This window comes from Phyllopteryx taeniolatus, chromosome 18 (genome assembly GCF_024500385.1).
Source record: "Phyllopteryx taeniolatus isolate TA_2022b chromosome 18, UOR_Ptae_1.2, whole genome shotgun sequence".
Lineage (NCBI taxonomy): Eukaryota > Metazoa > Chordata > Actinopteri > Syngnathiformes > Syngnathidae > Phyllopteryx > Phyllopteryx taeniolatus.
Genome location: NC_084519.1, coordinates 7760745 through 7785866, shown reverse-complemented (window position 1 = coordinate 7785866; position 25122 = coordinate 7760745). Strand labels below are relative to the sequence as shown.

The window sequence follows — 25122 nt, the reverse complement described above, 5'->3', positions numbered from 1 at the left end:
ACACAATTTATAGAGTGCTTTAAAAAACAACTGCAGCAAACAGTGCTGTACATAAAAATAAAATCAAACATAAAACAAAATACAGGAATAAAGGAGGTATGGAGCTTAATGGTCCATATTTCACTAACAAGTTGATTTCATGTATTTTTCGCTCAATAAAATGAAACGGCAGTCATTTCAAATAATATCAATCCATTTCGGAGCAATTGGTAAATAACTCATTGCCTTTGGAACGTCCAAATTGTCACGCCCGCCCATGTCTTGGTGTGACGTCACTGGCAAAAGTGGAGACCAAATTCACTGCATAGCCGGTGTGGAAAATGGAATTCAATATACTATAAAGTGGCAGTATTAAGTCATATTTTATATATCACAGCTGTCGGATGGAATCCCCTCACCTCCAAAATGAAAAAAAAAAAATATAGCTTGCTTGAGTTTCCAAACACCGCTTTGTTTAAGTTGTTATTATATTATACCTTATATGGCTGCCATACATCATTGCACACTGGCATGAATGACAGCGAACACCCAAAATACCCCAAATCAGGGGCGGCGCTATATGGTGGTACCATATTTGAATCACGCATGTTGAAATGAAGTTTTTTTTTAAGTGAAAAACATTGGTGAACTCTCAATTAACCTGTGTATCTAACTTGTCAACAGAAACATTTGACACAGAGAAAGTAAATTGGCAAGAAATTTGAGATTAAATCATCACTATTTCGGTGTATATATTTTTGTTGTGACATTTTTGTTTGGTGTCGTGTCGTGTGATGTTTGGAAAGTAAAACTTGTGTCTTCGGCTCAATCAAGGTTTTGCAACTAGCGAAACACTTGCCTTCAAACAACATGACATGAGCATAACAGAATTCTGAAATATGCAATATGCACGGCAGCAACTCAAAAGGCCTTCGTGTGACATTTGTGTTCAGGGTCAAAGAGTCACGTCACGTCTCGTCAACATCATAAACACTTTCAAAATTCATTTTGTAACATGATGAAGGTCCCACCCCGACGCCTCCAGATCGAGCCACTGCGCAGCGGGTTGCCGGGTCTCAATGAGTTCAAAATAAATGAAGACATAAAATGAGTTTGGATGTGTGGTCGGCGCGGGATGACCACCGTTACTTTGACATTTCCCATGTTGCTATTTTTCATCACCTGCATTCCAGCATTCGAGTATTTTGTAAAATGCTTCACGATGCTTTGAAATAACAACACAACAATCTTTCAAAATAAAGTGTCCGGTGCTCTCGGCCGTTTGGGCTTCGTGCCGAGCGACCAGAAACCAGAAGATGTTCAGCAAATATTAATATTTGGAACCACATCAACTTTAGATGTACGGGAGAGGTGAATAACAGTTCGTGGTTTTACGTTGCTGAGCGACAAGTAGCGTACTGTGCTCTTACTTTGTCAGACGTAAGCGGAAATATGTTTGTGATTGCCAGTATTTGACGTGCGGCAGGCTTGTCTCCAGCAAGATGGCTGCTGCTGTTGTTTGGGATGAAGAAGGAGCTTGAGCTGACATACGACAGAAATCCAAAAAGACCCTCCGACCTCTTCGTCGATACCGCGCAGAACAGCCAAGAAGACCGACTGGACCCAAACCAAACGACGTGATTCTCCCGGTAAACACGGTTGTCGCGTTCTGAAGGGCAGCAAGCATCCTTGAGCTGTTTGATTGACACCTGGCAGGTTAAAACCCGCTTCAAGACTGAGTCTCAAAATGTGTTATGATGTCAATACTTTCATTGACCTTCGCCATTTTGTTTGTGTGCTGATACGTCTAAACGAGAATCAATCAGTCAATGTCACGGAGAACTCGGAAGGTTATTTCGACGACGTTGAACGCTTGCATGGACGTCATATTAGCAGCAAAAAGGAAATATTCCATTTTTGCTTTTGACTTTCAAATAAATAATAGCGCGGTTTTTTATCCACATATTGCAAATATTATTCTATTTTAATATTAATATATTTATCAGTTTACACAACGACAGACGTTGGCGTAATGGCTCTATGCCGTGTTGCCATGGCAACGACAAAGTGCAGTCAGTCATTATTTCAAAATACGACAAATGGGCGTCACTTGATGCAATAAAGCGTATTATAGTTTTTATGTGTGAATTTGATTAAAGACGTGCTGATAATAAACATCACTTAGATTTATTTATTTTTTCATTAATCAAAGTGATGCAGTGACAGGTGGATGACGGCATCACTTCCACTCCCCCTGCAGGCCGTGTTGTGTGTGTCGGGTGTGCCTGCAGGGGGCAGAAGTGACAGCCTGTTTTGTGTGCATTTGCCTGCAGGGGGCGTATTGAGGAAAGGCCACCATGGACACCACCACGTCCATCAAGATGACCACTCTGGCCATCCAGAAGCTGTTCGGCTACGTGGAGGAGGAGAATGTGACGGCGCTGCGAGACCATCTGGACCGCTTCAAGGAAGTGGACGGACGCAGCGACGTACGTAACGATGCTAGCGTGGTTAACGGCGTGGGCGTCACGCAGGTAGTGTTAGGAATATCGTGACCTATATAGTTGAGTTGGACAATTTGTAGTGCTGCTGACATGTGTAGTCAGTGTAGGTTGTCCGCTAATCATCCATCCATCCATCAATTGTCTGAGCCGCTTCTCCTCACTAGGGTCGCGGGCGTGCTGGAGCCTATCCCAGCTGTCATCGGGCAGGAGGCGGGGTACACCTTGAACTGGTTGCCAGCCAATCGCATAGAAACAAACAACCATTCGCACTCACAGTCATGCCTACGGGCAATTTAGAGTCTCCAATTAATGCATGTTTTTGGGATGTGGGAGGAAACCGGAGTGCCCGGAGAAAACCCACGCAGGCACGGGGAGAACATGCAAACTCCACACAGGCGGGGCCGGGGACCGAACCCGGGTCCCCAGAACCGCGAGGCCGACGCTCCAACCAGTCGGCCACCGTGCCGCCTGTCCGCTACTCAGTGGTGTCAAATAGGGCCCGACCGATAATGGATCATGTATAAAATAACTTATTTTATCATTTTTAATGCTTACAACATTTGACTGATTTACAATATTTTTTTCCCTTTAGTATTTATTTTTTTTTAAATTTACAACAGAATTGACTGAGTTTGTTTGAATGTCATTATCTTTGTCTTAGGTTGTTAAAAAATAAATCGGCACAAATCAGCTGTTTTTTGTTTGTTTGTTTGGTTTTTTTTTTTTCTGACTTTTGCCGGTTTGAAAAAAGGCCCCAGTGTCACACTCAATCGCACAGGGACCAAAAGCTCACTTTAGGTCGCGGGCAGAGCAGGATAGACATTCATGAACAGACAAAAACTAAATCTTTTTGAAAGTAAATGTGAATTGAGACAGACAGTACACAGTATTTTATTACTTATACAAATATATTTATCTACTTAAACATATCTGCCAAAATGATGATACCTATTAATTAATTGACTCCCTTTATAATTGCATTGACATTTATTTTTCTCTTAACCCCACAAATTCTTGGATAAACACAGATATACCTCCAATAACCGTTTTCGTATGAAAAATGGTGGTTGGTTCGGCCTGCCCCCCAAAAAATTTAAAAACAATTTGCAAATAGGTGAATCGGCAAATATGCAAGCGTACACAGTATATCAAGAAAAATGGTGCTTTTCAGTAAAAGCGTATGATAGTTTGATTGACTTGGACTAAAATACACTAAAAGGTAAACAAATACAAAAGAACCAAGTATCGTAAAGTAGTCCAATGTTCTGCCTATAATTCATATCTTTATCATTTGTAATTGTTAAGGGACTTAAGTTTGTTCATTATTTTTCAATTAATTGGCCTATGAATTGGTTATCAGAATTTTGTTCTGCCAAATATCAGAATCGGCAAAGGGATTTGTATGCAAGGGACTTTTAATGAACCATCTAGGTGCACAATGTAGAAATGTGTGTACCGTATAGTGATGAGGGAGTAGCGAATGAGTGAGTGATTTGGTGGTGTTTTGGCAGAACGGACAGACGCCGCTGATGCTTGCCGCCGAGCAGGGGAGCCTGGACATCGTGCAGGAGCTCATCCGGCGGGGAGCCAACGTCAACCTGGACGACGTGGTGAGACAAACAAACGCAAGCTGCTGAGTGGGGGAGGAGGGGCGAGGGACTGCGTTGTGGAGCAGCGTCGTTGCCTGGCAACAAAATGGGTGCTGCGGATGGCATTCTAAATGTCTGTGTGTGTGTTAATGTGTGCATGCATGTTTGTGTGGGTTTATATGATGTGTGTTTATGTGCATGTTTTATGTGTATATGTGTGGATGGCCATGTCTTTTTGTGTGTGTGTTGTCTTTTTTGTGTATGTTTGTGGGCATGTATTTGTGTGAATGTATTTTGGTTGTGTTTATTGTGTGTGTTCGTGTGGTTTTGTTGCATCTGTGTATAAATGTGTTTGTGTGGTTTTGTTGCGTGTGTGTATAAATTTAGTGTCTTGTGTGTGTCTGTATGCATGCAATTGTGTGTGCATGTGTGTGTTGTTTGTACGTTCTTGCATTTGTGTTTTTGTGTGGTTGTGTTGCTTGGGTGTGTGTATGTCTTTTGGGTGTGGGTGTTTGTGTGTGTTTTATCCGTGTGTTGTGACTGTGTGTGTTTGTGTCTTTTTGTGTGGTTGTATTGCATGGGTATGTGTGTGTTGTCATTTGTTTGTGACTGCATCCATTTGTGTGTGTTTGTGTATTTTTGTGTTCATTTTGTCTGTATGCGTGTGTGTGTATGTGTATTGATGTATTTTGTGTGTGTTTATGTATGTTGTCAGGACTGCTGGTCGGCGCTGATCTCGGCCGCCAAAGAAGGTCACGTGGAGGTGGTCAAGGAGCTGCTGGAGAACAGCGCCTACATCGAGCATCGCGACGTGGTGTGTTTCCCGTCCGTCTCGGCGGCCAGTCGGGCGCCGGCAGTCCCGCGGCGACGTGCCGTCATTTCAATGTCGTGTTTGTGTGGCAGGGAGGATGGACGGCGCTTATGTGGGCCTCCTACAAAGGTCGCGTGGAGGTTACCAAGGTGCTGCTCGAGCACGGTGCCAACCCCAACACCACCGGACAGGTAGCGCACACGTGTGCCAGCGGAGGGCGCTGTTGAAACCTCCGCACAGACACGCAGCAATCAAGTCAGTATCAGGTGATGTTAAAGATCTGGTGTGACCCCATACCCTCGCCGCCCCACCCCCCTTGCGCCAGCAGTACAGCGTGTACCCCATCATATGGGCGTCCGGGCGAGGACACGAGGACGTCGTCAAACTCTTGTTGGACAGCGGCGCCAAAGTCAACTGTTCTGATAAGGTGACGACGCACGCAGCAGCCTTTTGACGCACTTTCATGTGTGTGTGCATGTGTCACTGTGTGTCTCTGCGTGTGTTACTGTGTGTGTGTGTGTGTGTTACTGTGAATTTTACTGTATCACTTTGTGTGTGTGGATGCGTCACTGTCTGTGAATTTCTTTGTGTGTGTGTGTTACTGTGAATGTGCACATGTCACTGTGCATGCATTACTGTGTGTGTATTTCACCGTGTGTCACTATGTGTGTGCACGTGTCACTGTTTCTTACTGTGTGTGTGCGTGTGTGTGTGCGGGCGTGCACGTGTTGTGTGTTTGTATGTGTGCGCACATATTTGTGGGTCACCGTGTGTTAGTACGGAACCACCTCTCTGATCTGGGCATCGAGGAAAGGCCATTTCGAGTGTGTCATGCACCTGCTGGAGAATGGCGCCGACGTTGACCAGGACGGGGCGGTAAGCGTCAATCGCAAGCGATCGCGACGCATGGTGACTGCGCTGCGCCCGACTGACGCCCACCTTGCGCCTCCCTCCTGACAGAACTCCATGACGGCGCTGATCGTGGCGGTGAAGGGCGGCTTCACGGATGTGGTGAAGGAGCTCCTCAAGAGGAACCCCAACGTCAACATGACGGACAAAGATGGCAACACGGCGCTGATGATCGCAGCCAAAGAAGGCTACACAGAGATTGTGCAGGACCTCCTGGACGCCGGCACCTACGTCAACATTCCCGACCGGGTAAGACGCTGCCACACGGCTCCTGTTCCTACAAGGGTGCCTTGAGAATAGGGCCGATGTCGATTCCAATAGTCCGTATATTCCAATATTCGGCAGAGTAAAATACCAATGACCGATAAATGGGCCGATTTAATTTAAAAAATATGTAATGTGCGTCTACTACAACTGTGACTCAGTAAGGTGTGTCTTTGGGCGTGTGCTTGCAGAGCGGCGACACGGTTCTGATTGGGGCGGTGAGGGGGGGTCACGTGGAAATCGTCAGAGCTCTGCTGCACAAATACGCCGACATCGATATTAGAGGACAGGTGAGTGCCAAGCACATGTGACCTTGATGATGCTGAAAACGATGATGGTGATGATGACCGTGTGTTCAGGAGAGTAAGACTGCGTTGTACTGGGCAGTAGAGAAAGGCAATGCCTCCATGGTGCGCGATATCCTGCAGTGCAACCCCGACACGGAGACTTGCACCAAGGTGAGACGCGCCCGAGGCCTGTGCTGCGCCGAACGATCGAACAGGAAGTCGCAGCGACGCCTGCCTCCGCTTCCTGTTTCAGGACGGCGAGACGCCGCTGATCAAAGCCACCAAGATGAGGAGCATCGAGATCGTCGAGCTGCTGCTAGACAAAGGGGCCAAGGTGTCGGCCGTCGACAAGGTCGGACAAATGCGCACACACACACACACACACACACACAGTGACATGTTACCACACACACACACACACAACCGTTTAACGCATACACAGTGATGAGTGAATCCACACTCAGTGACACACACACGTACATACACACAGAGATGTGAATATCCACACTCTGTGATCGTCTTTTGAAATTGGAAAACCATAAATTCAACAATTTGTTTGTTGCTTTTCAATAGATGCATGTGTTTACAATAAAGTGAATGTTACATTAGCGTGGTTTCAAAATAAAAGACCTCCATATTGTCATTCATCCAGGTCGTTTCATTCTCAGTGCATCGAATCGACACCGCCAACATTCTGACTCAAAACGGTCCGTGTGCAATCCATTGAACACCCTGAAAATTTCCCCGCCTGTTTTAATTTCCCCAGAAAGGAGACACGCCCCTCCACATCGCCATCCGGGGACGCAGCCGCCGATTGGCGGAACTCCTCCTGAGGAACCCCAAAGACGGCCGCCTGCTCTACCGTCCCAACAAGGCGGGCGAGACGCCATACAACATCGACTGCAGCCACCAGAAGAGCATCCTCACGCAGATCTTTGGCGCCCGTATGTGCCGCCGCCCTTACCGCCCCGCCCCCTCGCTCGCTCGCTCACGAGCGCCCGTTCCCTCCCGTAGGTCACCTGTCGCCCACCGAGTCAGACGGCGACATGCTGGGCTACGACCTGTACAGCTCGGCTCTCGCCGACATCCTCAGCGAGCCCACCATGCAGCCGCCCATCTGCGTGGGTCTCTACGCACAGTGGGGCAGCGGAAAGTCCTTCCTGCTCAAGAAGCTTGAGGGTGAGTGTGCAAACGCACACACGTGAACATGCTCACACACACACGCAGACACATGGACAAACAATATCAATATGCAGGCAAGTGCACAGGCATTTTGAGGGGCAGGTGCTCAAGCCAAAAAAGGCCACCCATCACCAATAATTAAGAAAAAACAGTAGTATATATTTTTATGTATTTATTTCTACGAACACCGTCAGTAATACAAGTGTTAACAATGGAGCTGAAAGGAAGCTATCGTGGCAATAAAAAGTCTACACACCCCTGTTCAAACGGCTGGTTTTTGGGATATACAACTATGAGACCAAGATAAATAACTTTAAAACCTTTTTCCACCGTTAGTTAAACTATAACCGTGCAGGTCAACAAGCACACACATGACTTCCAAAGACTTGTGTGTGCTTGTGTTGTGATCAGACGAGATGAAGACGTTCGCGGGCCAGCAGATGGAGCCGCTGTTGGGTTTGTCGTGGCTGGCGGCCGTCCTGTCTCTGTTGGTTTGCGGCGCCGTGGCGCTGGTGCTGGGCTTCACCTTGGACCCCAAGTTGGCCGTGGCCGTCTCGCTCAGCCTGCTGGCGCTGCTCTACGTCTTCTTCGGTGAGCGCTGCACTGCCGCCGACATCGTCGTGCTCTTCTGCCCTTAATAGGCCTTCTTCTTTGTGGCCCGCAGTGGTGGTGTACTTTGGGGGCCGGCGTGAGGGGGACAACTGGAACTGGGCGTGGCTCCTCAGCAACCGCCTGGCCCGACATGTCGGATACATGGAGCTTCTCCTCAAATTGATGTTTGTTAACCCACCGGAGCTCCCGGAGCAAAGCACCCGAGCACTACCAGTCAGGTAACGGACATGATGATGTCATAGTTACGTCATCGATGTGATACTTATGTCACAGTGATGTCATGACAATGGCATAATTGGCATGGTGATGTAATAGTGTAACGCCATGGCATGCTGCAGGTTTCTGTTCACCGATTATAATCGACTGTCAAGCGTCGGCGGCGAGACGTCTATGGCCGAAATGATTGCCACGCTGTCAGACGCCTGTGAGAGGGAGTTTGGATTCCTCGCAACTCGCCTCTTCAGAGTCTTCAAGACTGACGAGACACAAGGTGCACGCATGCAGACACACACACACACACGTACGGGCGAAAACTCATGCACAACAACTTCCTGTGGGTGCAGGAAAAAGCAAGTGGAAGAAGACCTGCTGCGTGCCGTCGTTTGTGCTGTTCGCGCTGGTGATGGCGTGCTTGGTGAGCGGCATGGCGCTGATGGCCGTCTTCCGAGTGAGTGGCGACAACGACACGGTCAACGCCGTCCTGATAGCGCTGGGCAGCGTGGTGGGCGTGGCTCTCCTGCTTAACTGCCGCACGTGGTGGCGAGTTTCCGACTCTGTGCTGAACTCGCAGAGGAAGCGGCTGCATGGCGCCGCCAACAAGATGCACAAGCTCAAAAGTGAAGGCTTCATGAAGGTCAGGAGATTTCTCTTCAAGTTAAGATGAAGCGTGGGCGTTCACAGAAGGTGGCACATTTGCACGCAACGGAAGCATTAGGATTTGTCATCGTATTTGTCACCACAGCAAAATTCGCACATGGATGCTATACCTGAAGTATGAAGTACAGTAAACCCTCGTTTATGCAAGGGATTACATGACAGAAAACCCCGCAATAGATTAAATCTGGGATGTAGCGACCAATTATTTATTATATTACTATATGAATGAATACATTTCCTGCTATGCAATTCTAATATGTGATACTTTAGAGGGGCATAGTTATTTGTGAACTTGACCTCACCATCCTCACCCTCTACACAAGACATGCCTATTATGCCTATTTCATGCTCTGTGCTTTAGTGACGTGAACAACAGCCCATGCGGACATAGTGTCAACAGGCGATTTCCTACCTTAAGCATTGGCACCGTTCCTCACACTGACGGTTGCAGCATCGGAGTCACCGAAAAGCATTATGGAAACCCAGAATTTATAGTGGTGATGTTTTTAACTACAATTCTGTCATTGTATAAAGTCAAGCTAAACATTGTACTTGCATTTGTTCCTGTCCATATTGTCATGAGTGTTTACATTAGCTATTCGTCGGGCTAAGGTTGGTATTGGTGAATTATTTCATAAAACTCCGGCCTGTGTTTTAAACAATGTCATTTTGGTCGTGTTCTGTGTATTCTCAAGCAATTTGGTGATTTACCCAACGTATGAGTTGAGATTACTCAGTGAGGTTTCTTTGTCCGCTAAGAATAAGAGCCCACTGCCACATTAAAATCAAATAGCCAATAATGCCTACTGTATCAGAAATGTGCAGGTGAATAATTGCACTACACTCACCAATAAAGAAAAATCCACGATGCACTGAATCTGCAAGAAGTAATCCACGATATAGCATGGGATTACTGTACTTCAATACAGGACTAACACTCACCTTGTCGCCATTTAATTTAAGGATCTGCCTTGGCAATATGGGATGGGTTGTCGTGTTGTCTCAGGAAAGGACCGACTGAAGCAGACGTCTCTTTCAGGTTCTGAAGACCGAGGTGGAGCTCATGGCCAAGATGGCAAAAACCATCGATGGTTTCACCCAGCATCAGACTAGGTTGGCGGTGGTCATCGACAGCTTGGACTCATGTGAACAGGATAAAGTTCTGCAGATGCTCGACACGGTGAGATGACGGCACTTTTTCTAAATATTTTTGAGAGGGTAGCCCGGTCTTTTCCAACCTTTACTGCATTGAGGCACAATTTATTTGGACAATTTAAATAATGTACCTTATCCCATCTAGTGAAAGAGCATTTAATTGTTTTGCCTCTTACTATACGTCACTGGCATTGATGGATAAACAAATAAATAATTCAGACCATCTACGTAATATAACATACCGTAAACCCCCGCTATTCGCTTTTTAAAAAAAAAAAATGTATTGCCTGTCTTAATAGTTTAAAACACTGTGAGCTTTTGAAGTCTGGGAGGCGCTTCACAGCTTCATTGGCCAAAGGTACTTTTAACATTTTTTTTATTCCAAGTGCCATCACGATTCTGAACTCCACAAAGTGACGACTGGCGCTGCTCCACTACTATGTTTTATTTATTTTTATTGTATCTTTGCTTTTATTCCTATTTTTTAATGTGTTTATTATAGGTGTTATGTACTGTATGTAAATATCTGAATTTTAATGATGTTTGCCATATACTTGGTGAGCCAAACACAATTTTCCACCTCAGTGGACATTAAAGAATTATTCTGTTCTGAAACATAAACTTACCCTAAACTATGATGAAAATACTTCATATCCATTCAAACCCATCTTACAATATTGCCCTTAAAAATAAATGTCTTACAGATAATTAGATTTTTTTTAAATGCGAGGATGCTGCCATGTATGTTGCATTCATAATAGGCGGAAGTTTACTGTATATACAAATTTCCTGCAGCACACCACATGGATGATCTCTCAGCACCGTGGTTAGGAATCACAAGAGTAGGCAGCAAGAATTCACCGCACATTAAACGGTGTCCGTGGTCCCGCAGGTGAGAGTCCTGTTCTCCAAAGGTCCCTTCATCTCCATCTTCGCCAGCGACCCACACATCATCATCAAGGCCATCAACCAGAACCTCAACACCGTCCTGCGGGACTTTGTCAATGGACACGACTACATGAGGAACATCGTCCACTTGCCTGTCTTCCTCAACAGCAGAGGCCTGTCCACTGCCAGGAAGATGGGTGGTGCCGCCACCGGCACCACTGGCGTGCCTGTCAACGGGGACGCAGCCAACGCTGAGGGTGGAGGATGGCATGAGGAGCTGGACAGGAAGTTGTCGCAGCACAGCTTGGGAGAACTCACTAAGTTTGGCAGCAAGACCACCCTCAGCCGCCGGGTAAGGTTTTTACGGGTAATCAAAATGAACAAAAACTAAAATTGCAAAAAAAATATTTTCATTAACAAAATATAAACAAGTGTTTACGATAAAACCATCTGAACTGAAACGGAACGGCCACACTATCTGCATCTAACCTTTGGCCCAATGCAAACCGTGCGACATAGCCGAACCCGACTGGAATGGACCATCGTGAAAAAAATGACAGTTGGCGACTCGCACCTGCACATTTAACAATTTAGCCTTGCACGTCTACAGACGTGCTGCGACGAAGACTGCGACTCCGGATCGAGTTTTGAGGCATCACACACAGTATATTGGACTTTTTCACTTTTGTTAAACGATAAAAACAGTGTGATTGTCAAGGAAGAAGCAGAAGAAGCCGATATCGCCCATATCAGAAACTGGCCGATATTATACTTGGTTGATATTAGCGCTTTTGATTTATTTATTGATTTATTTATTTTTTAATACACATTACAACATAAGACAAACATAATCTGTCGTTTTTTTTTTTGTTGTTTTTTGGGTTTTTTTTGTCGATTTTTTTCTATGTTGTAAGTTAAATAAATACTAAAGCACGAAGTATTGTAAAACAGTCAAATGTTCTGCCTGAAATTCATATCTTTATTGTTGTAAACGTTAAGTGACCCAAAAAAAGTTATTTTATTCGTTACATATTTTTTTAAATTAATCGACCGATTTTTTGAATTTTATTCTCCCAAATATAGGAATTGGCATTGGTCTCAAGAAGTCCATGTCGGTCAGGCCCTAGTTTTTATTACACAATACTTATTGTGACCTGACAAACACCCCGTGTTACAAAAATAAAACTATGAAAAACAACTAAAACTAAGTATTTTAAAAATAATAAAATGATAAAAACTATCAAATCTGCTTAAAAATATTTAAAACTAACTCAATTTGAACAGCAAAATGTAAAAATGAAATAAAAAACAAATAAATGTAAAAATGAAATAAAAACTCAAACAGGAAAAATCCTAAACGATTCGAACCTCGGTACATGCATATGAGTCTGACGTGTGCCCATGTGTGCAGGACACGTACCGGCGGCGCCAAGCGCAGCGCTCGGTGACTCGCCAGATGTCGTTTGACTTGACCAAGCTGATGGTGACTGAAGACTGGTTCACGGACATCAGTCCCCAGAGCATGAGGAGGCTCCTCAACATCGTCTCCGTCACCGGTCAGTGGCTGATTGAGCTGATTAGTTGCTTCATGTTACTCGCGTCCTCCATGTAACCAGAAATCCTTACATGGGTCATTTTCATATAATTTGATCAATAATGATAAAGACGTGTAAAATAATACACTACAAAGATAGGATATTTAATGTTCAAACTGATCAACTTTATTGTTTTTAGCAAATAATCATTAACTTAGAATTTTATGGCTGCAACATGTTCCAAAAAAGCTGGTACAGGGTCATCTTTACCACTGTGTTACATCACCTTTTCTTTTAACAACATTCAATAAACATTTGGGAACTGAGGACACTAATTGTTGAAGCTTTGTAGGTGTAATTCTTTCCTATTCTTGCTTGATGTACAGCTTCAGCTGTTCAACAGTCCGGGGTCTGCGTTGTCGTATTTTACACTTCATAATGCCCCACACATTTTCAATGGGAGACAGGTCTGGACTGCAGGCAGGCCAGTCTAGTCTCTTTTACTACGAAGCCACGCTGTTGTAACACGTGCAGAATGTGGTTTGGCATTGTCTTGCTGAAATAAGATGGGGTGTCCATGAAAAAGACGTTGCCTGGATGGCAGCAAATGTTTCTCCAAAACCTGTATGTACCTTTAAGCATTAACGGTGCCTTCACAGATGTGTAAGTTACCAGTGCCATTGGCACGAACACAGCCCCATACCATCACAGATGCTGGCTTTTGAACTTTGCCTCCATAACAGTCCGGATGGTTATTTTCCTCTTTGGCCCGGCGGACACGACATCCACAATTTCCCCAAAAAATTTGAAATGTGGACTCGTCGGACCACAGAACACTTTTCCACTTTACATCAGTCCATCTTAGATGAGCTCGGGCCCAGAGAAGCCGGCGGCGTTTCCGGGGTTTGTTGATAAATGGCTTTTGCTTTGCATAGTAGAGTTCTAAGTTGCACTTACGGATGTAGCGCCAAACTGTATTTACTGACATTGTTTTTCTGAAGTGTTCCTGAGCCCATGTGGTGATATCCTTTACACATTGAGGTCGGTTTATGATGCAGTGCCGCCTGAAGGATCGACGGTCACGGGCATTCAATGTTGGTTTTCGGCCTTGCCGCTTACATGCAGTGATTTCTCCAGATTCTCTGAACCTTTTGATGATATTATGGACCGCAGATGATGTAATCCCTACATTTCTTGCAATTGTACATTGAGGAACATTGTCCTTAAACTGTTTGACTATTTTCTCACGCAGAGGTGAACCTCGCCCCATCTTGTCTTGTGAATGAGCAATTTGTATAAGCTCCTTTTATACCCAATCATGGCACCCACCTGTTCCCAATTAGCCTGTTCACCTGTGGGTTGTTCCAAACAGGTGTCTGATGAGCATTCTTCAACTTTGTTAGTCTTTTTTGCCACCTGTCCCAGCTTTTTGGGAACGTGTTGCAGCTATAAAATTCTAAGTTAATGATTATTTGCTAAAAACAATCAAGTTTATCAGTTTGAACATATATCTTCTCAGTTTGAACAATATCTTGTCTTTGTAGTGTATTCAATTAAATATAGGTTGAACATGATTTGCAAATCATTGTATTCTGTTTTTATTTATGTTTAACACAACGTCCCAACTTCATTGGAATTGGGGTTGTAAGAGAACCAAAAAAGGAACTCTGAAGACAAGATGCAAATGTGTTAGTTTCCATGGAAAAGGCATCATAAGCAAGAGGATAAAAATCTTATATATATATCCAATAATGTAATTAACATCTTCAGAAAACTTTTTGCAAATCATGAAACATTTCAGACACCTAAAAGTAAAGCCATTTTGACATTAAAAGTTTTTAAAAAATATTACTCGATTTTTTTATTTTATTTTTTTTATTTATTATTTTTATTTTTTTTAAACAAATATGACCTTTTGACGCATAACAACTGTCAATAATTCAAATACTGATATCAGTAAGATTAATTGCCTTTCAAGAGGAAATTCAGTGGGCCATGTCACCGTTATTGATCATATTCTATTAAAATTACCCATGTATCATCAACTATAGCATGTGACCCACATTGCCTTTGTGCTCGCAAGAGTTGTTGTTTTAATTTATTGCCAAACAAAAACCTTTTGACAGCCCCAATGGCATGTTTTTAAGGGGCGTCAGTTAAGTTGAGTTTTTAGCCTCAATTGGCTCACACCAATCAGATCCGGTTTAACTGCGCGCAGGCCGTCTGCTTAGAGCCAATCAGATCTCGTTCAACTGGGACCGTCTGGCCTCGTGGATCAACCTGACGGAGCAGTGGCCCTACAGGACGTCCTGGCTCATCCTCTTCCTGGAAGAGAGCGACGGCGTTCCCGACCAGGCCACGCTCAAGAACATTTACGAGAGGTGAGCGGTTGCTGCTGGAATGGATCGCTCTGGGCCGCGACGGGCCAAAGGTGACGTTTGTCTTTGTCAGGGTGCTGAGAAACATCCCGACCACCAAAGACGTGGAACCTCTGCTGGAAATCGACGGGGACGTTCGCAGCTTTGAGGTGTTTCTGTCCTCGCGGACGCCCGTTCTCACCGCCAGGGACATACGCACCTTCCTGCCCTGCACCGTCAACCTCGACCCCAAACTGCGAGAAATCATTGCTGGTACCTGCGCACCACCTTCTCTGCATCCTTCACCTTCCTTTTCTACATGCTTCTGTCGTCATCCACATTTTTCTTCTCTACCTCTTTCTGTATGTCCTTCACCTTCCTTTTCTCCCTCCTTCACTGCCTTCCTACTCTATATCCTTCCCCGCTTTCCTTCTCTACATACTTCTCTTGCCATCTCCGTTTTCTTTTCTACATCTTAATCCATCGTCCTTTGTTTATTCCGTCCTTGTCTACATCATTCGTTCTCTACATCATCATCCTCCATCTTTCTTTACGTCCTTCTCTGATTCATGTCCTTCTGGAGATCGTATTCTACCTTCTGTCATCCACATTTTCTTCTCTACATCCTATTCAATCAACATTCCTTGTTTTCATTCATCTTTAAGTCCTTCTACAGGCTTTCATGTCATCCGTTTCCTTTCCGTATCTTCTTTCCACTCATTCTTTCTTCTCTACATCCTCCTTCATGCCCTTCCTTCCCTACATCCTCTGCTCCTTCCTGTCTCCTTCTGTGCATACTTATCACTCATCCTTGTATATGTCCTTTTCTGCATCTTTTTTACTTCTCTACATTTTTCTTTATTTCCTCATGCTGCCATCCTGTTGTTTGCACTCCTTGTCCTCACACACTTCCTCGTATCGTACCCAGATGTGCGTGCGGCCCGTGAGCAGGTGAACCTGGGCGCTGTGGGTTACCCGACCGTGCAAGAGGTCCAGCCCCGGCCCACCTCCATGTACAGTCAGGTGTCGTCGGCGTGCTCGCCGTCCGCCTCTTTCAGCGGACCCTTCAACCTGCCGGCGGGGGCCGTGGTCTCGCCTGCACCGCCTCACAGTAGCTACTACAGCGGCATGGCCGGACCCCAGCACCCCTTCTACAACAGGGTGAGTTTTAGGCTCGTGCCCTATATGGTAGTAACCTGATGAGTGGCTGCCATTTTTGTGGAGTTTTCTAAAAAACTATGAGCACTTCAAACAAACGTCTCTAAATTCGAATATAACCAATGAATTCAGGAAAAAAATATTGATTACTAAAGGACATGACCTATTCTCGGCCCACACTGCTCTTCTAACAACAAAATTCTCAATTTGCGCTATTTAAGTCGAGTTTTCAGGGCAACAGACACCGTTTGAAACATCACAGTAATTTGGACATGTCGACTCGGAGAACCCCTCAGAATTTCAGCCCTACAAGCTTATTGGTGGATATTTTCAATTCAAACTTGGTGGTTCGCTAGCTAGCAATGCCTAAACCCCGAAAATGCATCTTCCCTTCGGATAATCCGCTGGTGTGGCAACTCTAGAGTGCCTTGTTGTCAACTGTGAGTATGCACGTGTGCATTATGAGAAGGTGGAAGAGCGAGGAAAGGGAAAAAAGTCAAGACGCGACGGCCAGTGTGAGGACAGCCCTTGCTTCCCATCCATCGTTTGTCACGTTCATGTTTCATTTGTGTTGTGTTGTGTTGTGTTCATTTTCTTTCTGCCTCAGCCATATTTCCCTCACCACCACCATCACCTTCACCAGCCGCCACGCCCCCTGGTGGTGGCCTACCCATCACACCTCCTTCCTCGCATGCTCGCTAAGAGCGCAGCCCCCCGCGACGCCTCTGCAAGTGTAAGTACCACCACGTTCAGCCTCAGTGAGTCTCATCCTACGTTGGCAACATTTCCTCGCTTTCATCTATCACAAACATCTCATACGAAGGGGTTAGAACCATAGACTTATATACATAGACACTGGCTTGATGATGATGATCCTGTGTTTAGTCCTACTTTGGCGAAACAGTAGTTTTTTGTTGTTGTTGTTTCCATTGTTACGGCCGACAGTGACCGTTCGTTGTGTCAATTAAAGAGATGATACAATACAAGAAATACTACAAAAATCCCCAAAATTATTTTCAGACTTTTTTTTTCCACTTTACCGAAAAAATTAAAAGTACACGACACCAAACAAGGCATCTACTAATATACCTGTATGTCTATGGTTAGAAACATCTCCAATCCCTTCAAAAAGCGTTCCTGGGGGTCACATGACTAAAGGTGTCGCCATAGAGACGACTTTAACAAATAACAAGCCGTTGTGTCACCCTCAGGGCTCCGCTTCTGTGGTTTCGGCGTCCCCGGCCATCCTCCTAAGCGCCATGACAACGGACGGTGTGTGCGAGCGCGTCAGACAACTCCAGGGCATCGACCACAGCATGTTGGCTGCGTACACCGCCACCATCAGGAAGGTGAGCCACGCACGTCATCGTCGGGCTGCACCATTATGGCCAAATTGACAAACATGATTATTTTGACCAATATTTTAATCAGTATTATTAATCACAATTATTTCTCATGCTCAGGAAATCATCTGTATTTTTATTGCACTACTTTTCAACAAACAATATGTAAACATGTTTTCAGTACAAAATGAAACTTTAAATAACAATACATGATACAAGATGGAAATGTATTCAACAGTGCTCTACTGAATAAATATGCTATTGCAGAGTGCAATCACAAAGTGCAACTCCATAGAAGCAGAGGCATTATATATAAGCTAAACTAAACCAGAAAAATTAGGCTTCAAGCGCTGACTTCTCATTCAGTCGGGGTAACAAACTGCAAAGAACTTGACAGTTGTGATTCCCCCCCTCTATTAATTCCCGGCGTTTTTCACTGCGGTTAGGCCAGCCTCCAGTCGATGTCAAGCCAGCCGCCACAATGATTGTTCATACCATGCATTAGTAATGTCCATCATCAGGCGGGGCGGCATTAGCAATGCATAGTATGAACATTTGTTGTGGCGGCTGGCTTGACTTTTTCTTTTCAACAGGAGACCGGCCTGAATGCTGTTGTTTTTCACATGATGTCGGTATTGCCACTTTGAAGAAATAATTGCACAAAGGAATCACGTATTTCTTCTCTAGTACATTAACTATTTTTCTGCCATTTTTTCCAGCTGGCCGAAGAGATTTGCCCTGCAGGGCTCTCTGCCACTTTACATTGGACTTACTAACGTCACTCGCCTGGAATAAAAAAATAGATAAACTAGTTTAATTGTGGAAGCCAAAATCCATGATCACGATTAAAATTCCATAAATTCTGCAGCCCTACGTCATTGTGATCAACATTCTTCTTATTCTTGATCTGGGATGTCAAACCTACGGCCCGCGGGCCAGAACAGGCCCGTCAGGGGGTCTAATCTGGCCCGTGAGGATAGAGAAAACATAATTACATTTTTTTCACTAAAAGTAACTTGTTGCTAATTTTGTCCACTGGAGGGTGCACTGATCACCACGTAACAAACCACTTATCACTTAAATGACATTGTGAAAATTGGGTGCTACTCACGATTTGACACCTGGTACTTTTGAAAATGAAAAGATGACAAGTTTCAGGCGCAAAGTAAGCCTATGCCACCTTTCCACTGTCAAGAATACACTTTTGTGAAAATGAATATCTCCTTTAGACAGATTTAAAGACACTGAATATAGCAAAATATTAGTCAATAGCTTCAGTTCAAAAGAAGTTGGTTGGGTGGAACCCTTTTGGGTGTTTTTTTTCATGCACTGCCATGACTTGTATGTGTATTTGTGTATATATATATATATATATATACATTTAAAAGGCAGGAGACAACTGCACCCTCTTTCTGAAGAGTTCCCACTTTAGTTTGTATAGGGTGAGGAGTCACTTGAGGTTGTCAAGACAGATGTGGAAATTCATATAAGTGTAAAATTGGTTTCTAAAACTTAACATGCTTTTACATATATAGATCCACTTTTATCTGTAAGTTGCATGAATCAATGAAAAGAACTGATTCATAATGTTGAAATTGATCTCATTTTTGTTAAGAAATAGATTCCTTATGATTTGGAACAAGATAATCAATAAATGTGAATGTTTTCAAAATGTACAGGTACTTGTAATTATTTCCACCAAATTATTGGGAAAAATTTGGAAATTTCTCATTACTTAAAGCTTGTTCAGCCACAAATATACTTGTCAGGACTGGTTGAGATCAAATTGGGGTGAATGTGACCTCTGACCTAAAATGAGTTTGACTCCTCCTGTAAATCTTCATCTTTATGATGTTCTTGAGGTCCGTGATCTTCATCGTGTTCTTGCTGTTTAGGCCAATGTGAACGGCCGAGTCCTGTCGCAGTGCAACTTGGACGAGCTGAAGAAGGAAATGAACATGAACTTTGGAGACTGGCAGCTCTTCCGAGCCAGCGTGAGTGCGCCGCTCAAACACTCGCCACACTAACAGGTCCTGCCCACACTGACCTCACTTCCTGTCCTCGCAGGTGCTGGAAATGCGTCAGGTGGAGAGTCAGGTGCTGTACGAGGAGGCTGCCAGCGAGCAAGGCAGCGTAGCGGGGGTCCATCCTGAGGTGGGCCGGCGGGCTACGGCACCGCCCCGTACCGGCAACGCCCCCAGCGACATGTCCCCTATGTACAGCTTCACTCTGAGCTTCGATGACCTCAGCACGATTGGCTTGGACGAGCAGCCGCCACCCAGATATGCCAACGCGCAATGGATGGTCAGGAAACTTTCCAATAAGTTGAACTATTCTGATGTAACGTTGGCTGCAGGCTCAGTGCTAACTAGTCGGGGACACATATTTCTGTCATGTGACCATGCTGGTTTGCGTTTGTTTGTGTGTCCCCAGGGCGGCCCCCAGCGTACCGGCAGCATCACGAGCCTCAATTCGCAGGAATCCAGCAACGACATCGCCAAATTGACGGATAAGCAGCAGGCCGAGTACCGATGCGCCTACCAGGAGTACATCGCCCAGATGGCCCAGCTGGAGGGTGGCGGCGATAAACTGGTCCAGCCACAGCCTGGACATTTCATGACGCCATCTTTAGACCAGGGCAGCAAGGATGGTGCCGAGCAAGACGGGCGCAAGGCCTTCGCGAGTAAGAGGGGTGGCGGTAAAGCGCCGCCCGACAACACCGACAGTGGCGAAGCACTGGATCCTATCACCGAAGAAGATGAAAAAGGAGACCATGGCTCCTCCAAGTTCTTACTGGCCCGCAAGACCTCAGCAGACCGAGGCAGCCTTTTCCCAGGTACCAAGGCGGGTGGTGGTGGCAGTCTGCGCTACCAGAAGCTAACCAGCGATGACGAGGAATCCGAGGAGTCCGACACCCTGTTGCTGAAAGACGGGAAGGCGGCGGGTGAGGCCAAAGTGGCCGGCTGCTCCCTGGCCCTGAAGGGGAAGGATTACTTGTCAGATGCCACGTTGGACAAGAAGGACTCGTCCGACTCGGGCGTGCGCTCCAACGAGAGCTCGCCCAACCATTCGCTGCAGGATGAGGAAGCTGACCTGTCGCAGACGGAACGCGCCGACTTGATCCAGCTAAACGAGGACGGCACCGCCCGGAAGCAAAGCCCCCCCGCAGCCCTCCCCGCCACCCTCCAGGACCCCACCGAGACCCGCATGTCCATCTGCAGCCCTGAGGAGGCCTGGCCCGCTGCCAAGACCTGGAACCTAAACCGCACACCCAGCAGCGTCACCCTCAACAACAACACCAACGCTCAGCAGGGGGAGCACCCTTGCCAGACGCCGCACACCAACACCGCCTCCCCCGCCAGCGACGCCATCATCCCGCCCACGTCCAGCACCACCACCACCACCACCACCACCCGGCCCGGCCCCAACAACGAGAACGTGCGGGTAGTCCACCTGAAGAGGGGCCTGAAGCCAGGAGACCCTCCGGAGGTGTGCACCCTGGCAGCCGATGTTGTCTCCTTCGGAGAGGAGCGGGAGAGCATCCTGTGACCAATGGCAAACCTGCAGCATCATGTGACTCATGATTAGGGTTTCAAAATTTTAGGAATTTTCAAAGTTGGGAACTTTCCATGGGAATAATCATGAATTTACAAAATTGAACATTGGCTCTGAAGAAGGAACTGAAATACAGTGGACCCCGCTATCCGCAGGGGATAAGGACATTGCCTCACCGTGTATAGAGAAAATCTGCGAATAATTGACGCTCATTATAATTGCCATGAAAAAAACAAAACTTTTTTTTCTTCTGAAAAATGTGAATATAGCAGTGGATTAGGAAAAAATACCACAAATAATGGGATAATTTCCCACTAAAATGTGCAAATTGCTCAATCGCTGACCCGTGACTGTGCGGGTGATCCACTGTATAGTTGGGGGGGAAAACATTGCACATAATCCTGACTAAAACAAGCAGATTGCCTGCAAGTACAGTTGTGGTACCTGGACTTTCGGGTGCCCCGACTTGCGTTTTTCAAGTTACGAGCTGTCGCTAGGTCGATATTTTTTAGCTTTGTGCTGTGAGCCAAAATTTGCGTTGCGCATGAGCTAAAAAATAAAATAAAAAAGGTGCAATTAAGGTACTGTAATTCGTGTGTGGGCAAGGAGAGGCAAGGTTTTGTATGCATGTTATATTTATGCTTGAATGTGATACCAGGCTTCATTCTACCCTAAATTCTCATAGCTTCCCATGGAGAGTTTTCAATTTGGAATATTTCTAAAATTCCCCAGCTCAACGTTCTGTAAATGTTCCACACCTCTGCAACCCTTCTCATGTTTGGTGTTTTTGTGTGTAGACGTGAGCTAACTTGTCGTGACACCAAATTCGTGCTTGATGTTGTTTATGTCAGCGGTCCCCAACCACCATGCCCGGTCCATGGACCATTTGGTACTGCACTGCACTGCATATCAAGACTGAACAAAAAATTATTGATCAGCAGTCTGAAAATTTATATTTTGAAAATCTGCACCTTGGTGCACATCAAACTGCTCGTCTTGGCGCTGGTAGAAAAAAGAAAATAAAAAAAGATGACTGCCAAAAAGAAAAATTACTCTTGAAATGGGAACATCCCATTAATTACAACTACATTCAGTGTAAAGATGCCGGTCTGTCAAAGTATTGCTTCACGTGAAACTGGGCCATGGTGCAAAAAAAAAGGTAGGGGGTTTAGATGTTTTATAAAAATTGTTGTTTTAAAACCTAACGTCAACATGTGCTGAAACTTGATGTTTACAAACATTTGGGATTAACAGGCAGTCTGCCCAATGTCGTGTTCCCTTGACTATAGCCCCGCCCTCTGTGACTTGATGGATGTGATGTTTAAAGTGATAACTCAAGATCTTAATGACATAACCAATAAGTATTTCTAAAATGTCAATGTTAGCAACTAATGAAGTACAGTACAAGTATAATGCGCATGTCATTCATTACCTGTCATGAAGTAGAAAAAAAGTGCATGAAGATGTGACGTATTTAAGAATAAAAATGAGATTGAGTTGCATCTGATTTATTCTTCTGCCACACGTTTTTCAAATTTCACAAAACGGAACAGAAAATCCAAATTTGTCACGTGACCAACAGAAAACCTCGCAGGACTAAGGTCAAACTGCAACAAGTGCGTGAAAATCATAGGAAAATGTTGTTTTTTTGTTTTTTTTAAAAAAGGAAAACTGTGAGGTAAAACAGTCATTTGCGGCACTTTCGGCTCAGTAGGTGAACAGAAGGTCCGAGAAGTCTCCGGTTATCATCCGGCTCAATTCGGGCGTGCAGTGGTCCGGAAACTCGAAGTGAGAGCCGCGGCCCCGCTCAGTACCGCTCAGGTCCAAGTCTTTGTCCACTAGAGACAGGCTCAGGTTGCCCGGTTCCGAGGGGGCGGGGCTGGTTGGGAACGGGTCCTGCTGGTCGCGCTCCAGGTCGTCTCCACAGCACGACGAATTGGACCCAGACGAGGACGACGACGAAGAGGCCAGGTACAAGGTTCCGGTGGCCTGGCGCGTCATGTTCTTTAAGCTGTAGAAGAGCCGAACCGAATCTTCTTCCGGTTCTGCGGCAGTTTCGTCGTCGTCCGAGTCGTTGAAGTCCCGCTTGAGCACGAAGCGGCACCTCGGCCTCTGCCGCTGCCGCTGCTGCGGGTTCGACCGCTTGCTGGCTCCTCGGCCGCTCTTATCGGCGGCCTCGCCCGTCTTGGTCTTCTTCCTGGGCCGGTACTTGTAGTCCGGGTGGTCGGCCATGTGCTGCAGGCGGAGCCGCTCAGCCTCGCGGATGAACGGACCCTTCTCGGACTTGTCCAGCGACTTCCACCTCTTGCCGAGCCGCTTGGAGATCTCGGCGTTGTGCACTTCGGGCGACTGCTGCATGATCTTCCTGCGCTCCATTTTGGACCAAACCATGAAGGCGTTCATGGGCCGTTTAACGTGAGACGCCGCTTTTTGCTGCTGCTGCTGCTGCTTCAGCATGGTGGCCAGCCTATGTCACCTCCGACTGCCACGCTTTTCAACCAGCCGGCCCGGTTCCGTTTCGCGTGCCGACAAAGCGAACGAGCGAGCGTGGAGCTCGTGAGTTACCGCCTCAGATAAACCGCCCGGCCGGCGTCTTCTTAACGCACCGGTAAGTGTGCGCCACCGTGCTGCCGTCGGCCAATCGCAGCACGTCTTACTGTACGATTGCCCGCCTTTTTGGCGTCTCGGCCAATCGCAGCGCAGCTTTTTTTTAGTTTCCTTCCCGCCTTTGTCGCTTTCACAGCCAATCATAGCCAGTGCCCGCCCATTACAGTTTCTGCCACTTTTCAATGGGAATTTTTTTTTTATTTCGTTGAATTGAAATCCTTCAGATCAAAAGTCACCGAGTGACAAATTATACCAATAATGTTCTATATTAACATTAAATGTTTGTTGCTTTTATATCATTTGCTTCCATGATGCTTAAATTCGAAGCTGAATAATAGAATTCACATAGAATGCACTGTCTTTTAAAAATTGTGATTATTCACAATTGTAAAGTGCCCCCCTTTGTTTCAGTGTTTAACTTTCATGATTTATAATTGTTCTTTGGTTTTGTCTTTTTCTTTAAGTGAAGGGAGACTGGCAAAGTAAGAATTTAATTGCTCAGTGTTACTTTTGTGTTTTTCCTGTGCACATGACAAATATTTTGAATGTTGAATCTTGAATATGATGTGTGGAGGCTTAAGTTGCAGTAAAATCATACATTTTACATTTCAAGTGTCAGTAGTACACAAAATGAAATTTAAACTTCACCAATCTGAAATTGGACCAAATTGTTGAGGGGTAAAAAAAATTGTTGGAATTGCCTTCAGTGTCCCTCACAAGAGCTGAGTGCAGGAAGCATCAACTGATGAACTGAAGGTTTCTTTTTCGTTGGCTTTTTTTTGCCTGACACTGTTTCCCAAAAGAAAGCGTCACCTCAACGCGAATTGTTACTATAATCAGGAAGTGACGTCACATTCAAAGCAGTAAGACTCCAAAATTATCAAAAGTTTATATGCGTCCATTCTTTTATACACTGCACTTTTTAAGTATCTGAACTTCTACCTAAAGTCGCACCGAAGTCATGTTCGTGTTTTGTTTCTGAATGCATTAAATGTGAAGGTAAGTTCTGAAAACGTGAAACGAAGACTGACAACAATTTAGCACTGAATTCTTGAAATATAGCTTAAATCTCTTTGTCAACGTCTCAACTGGATGGATTTTTTGGGGGGGAGGGCTAAAACGGGCTCAAACACTTGAACACACAGCGTACCAGCGAACGTATTTGATTGACAGGTGAAGGGCTGTCTCCAGTGCCCTCAACAGAAACACCCACACAGTCCTGCAGCTCGAGGGCAGCCCTTATTTTTCATGATTTCAGATCCTTACTTTACATACATGGAGATTTTTTTTAATTGTATTTTTGTTTTATTCATTCAAATTTGGCAGACTTTTTGGCCTCTTTGGTGAGTTTTTAAGTACAGAGTATGAGTACATTACTTTTGCCACCTCTGACTGGTCGCCTGCCACAAATAGACAAAACAACATTCCCACTCATTCACACAAAGAGACAATTTCTTGGTCTCCAATGAAGCTAAAATGCTGACATGTTTTGGGAGGGTGCAAGGAAAGAC

The 25122-nt window shown here is 45.3% G+C and overlaps 2 protein-coding genes across 5 annotated transcripts; one reads left to right on the top strand and one right to left on the bottom strand.

The window, feature by feature from the left end:
* Positions 1 to 1443: 1443 nt before the first annotated feature.
* kidins220b (kinase D-interacting substrate 220b) lies at positions 1444 to 22506 on the top strand. Of its 4 annotated transcripts, none has more exons than XM_061754406.1 (28): positions 1444 to 1628; positions 2313 to 2468; positions 3995 to 4093; positions 4788 to 4886; positions 4976 to 5074; positions 5212 to 5310; positions 5661 to 5759; positions 5844 to 6041; positions 6248 to 6346; positions 6416 to 6514; positions 6597 to 6695; positions 7110 to 7287; positions 7358 to 7522; positions 7937 to 8116; positions 8190 to 8355; positions 8476 to 8627; positions 8701 to 8990; positions 10053 to 10193; positions 11061 to 11408; positions 12468 to 12612; positions 14810 to 14972; positions 15043 to 15221; positions 15877 to 16109; positions 16714 to 16839; positions 17318 to 17455; positions 19345 to 19443; positions 19517 to 19753; positions 19883 to 22506. In XM_061754406.1, the coding sequence occupies exons 2-28, from the start codon at positions 2337 to 2339 to the stop codon at positions 20996 to 20998; spliced, it is 5178 nt and encodes a 1725-aa protein (XP_061610390.1). In that variant the 5' UTR covers positions 1444 to 1628; positions 2313 to 2336; the 3' UTR covers positions 20999 to 22506. The 4 variants fall into 4 exon arrangements, with proteins under 4 accessions (XP_061610390.1, XP_061610389.1, XP_061610391.1 ...); XM_061754405.1 differs by having other exon boundaries at positions 5209 to 5310; XM_061754407.1 differs by lacking the exon at positions 16714 to 16839 and having other exon boundaries at positions 5209 to 5310.
* Positions 22497 to 23853, bottom strand: sox11b (SRY-box transcription factor 11b). The gene has a single exon (XM_061754422.1). It carries the CDS (start codon positions 23459 to 23461, stop codon positions 22712 to 22714), a length of 750 nt encoding a protein of 249 aa, XP_061610406.1. The 5' UTR covers positions 23462 to 23853; the 3' UTR covers positions 22497 to 22711.
* Between the last annotated feature and the right edge of the window lie 1269 nt (positions 23854 to 25122).

What these genes read in the sequence shown, in the direction of transcription:
- kidins220b (XM_061754405.1), top strand. Translation starts at nt 2,337, where the DNA reads ATGGACACCACCACGTCCATCAAGATGACCACTCTGGCCATCCAGAAG. An exon ending in ACCCCAACACCACCGGACAG is followed by an intron (nt 5,075 to 5,208) that starts GTAGCGCACACG and finishes CCCTTGCGCCAG; the next exon opens with CAGTACAGCGTGTACCCCAT. An exon ending in ACACGGAGACTTGCACCAAG is followed by an intron (nt 6,515 to 6,596) that starts GTGAGACGCGCC and finishes TTCCTGTTTCAG; the next exon opens with GACGGCGAGACGCCGCTGAT.
- sox11b (XM_061754422.1), bottom strand. Translation starts at nt 23,461, where the DNA reads ATGCTGAAGCAGCAGCAGCAGCAGCAAAAAGCGGCGTCTCACGTTAAA.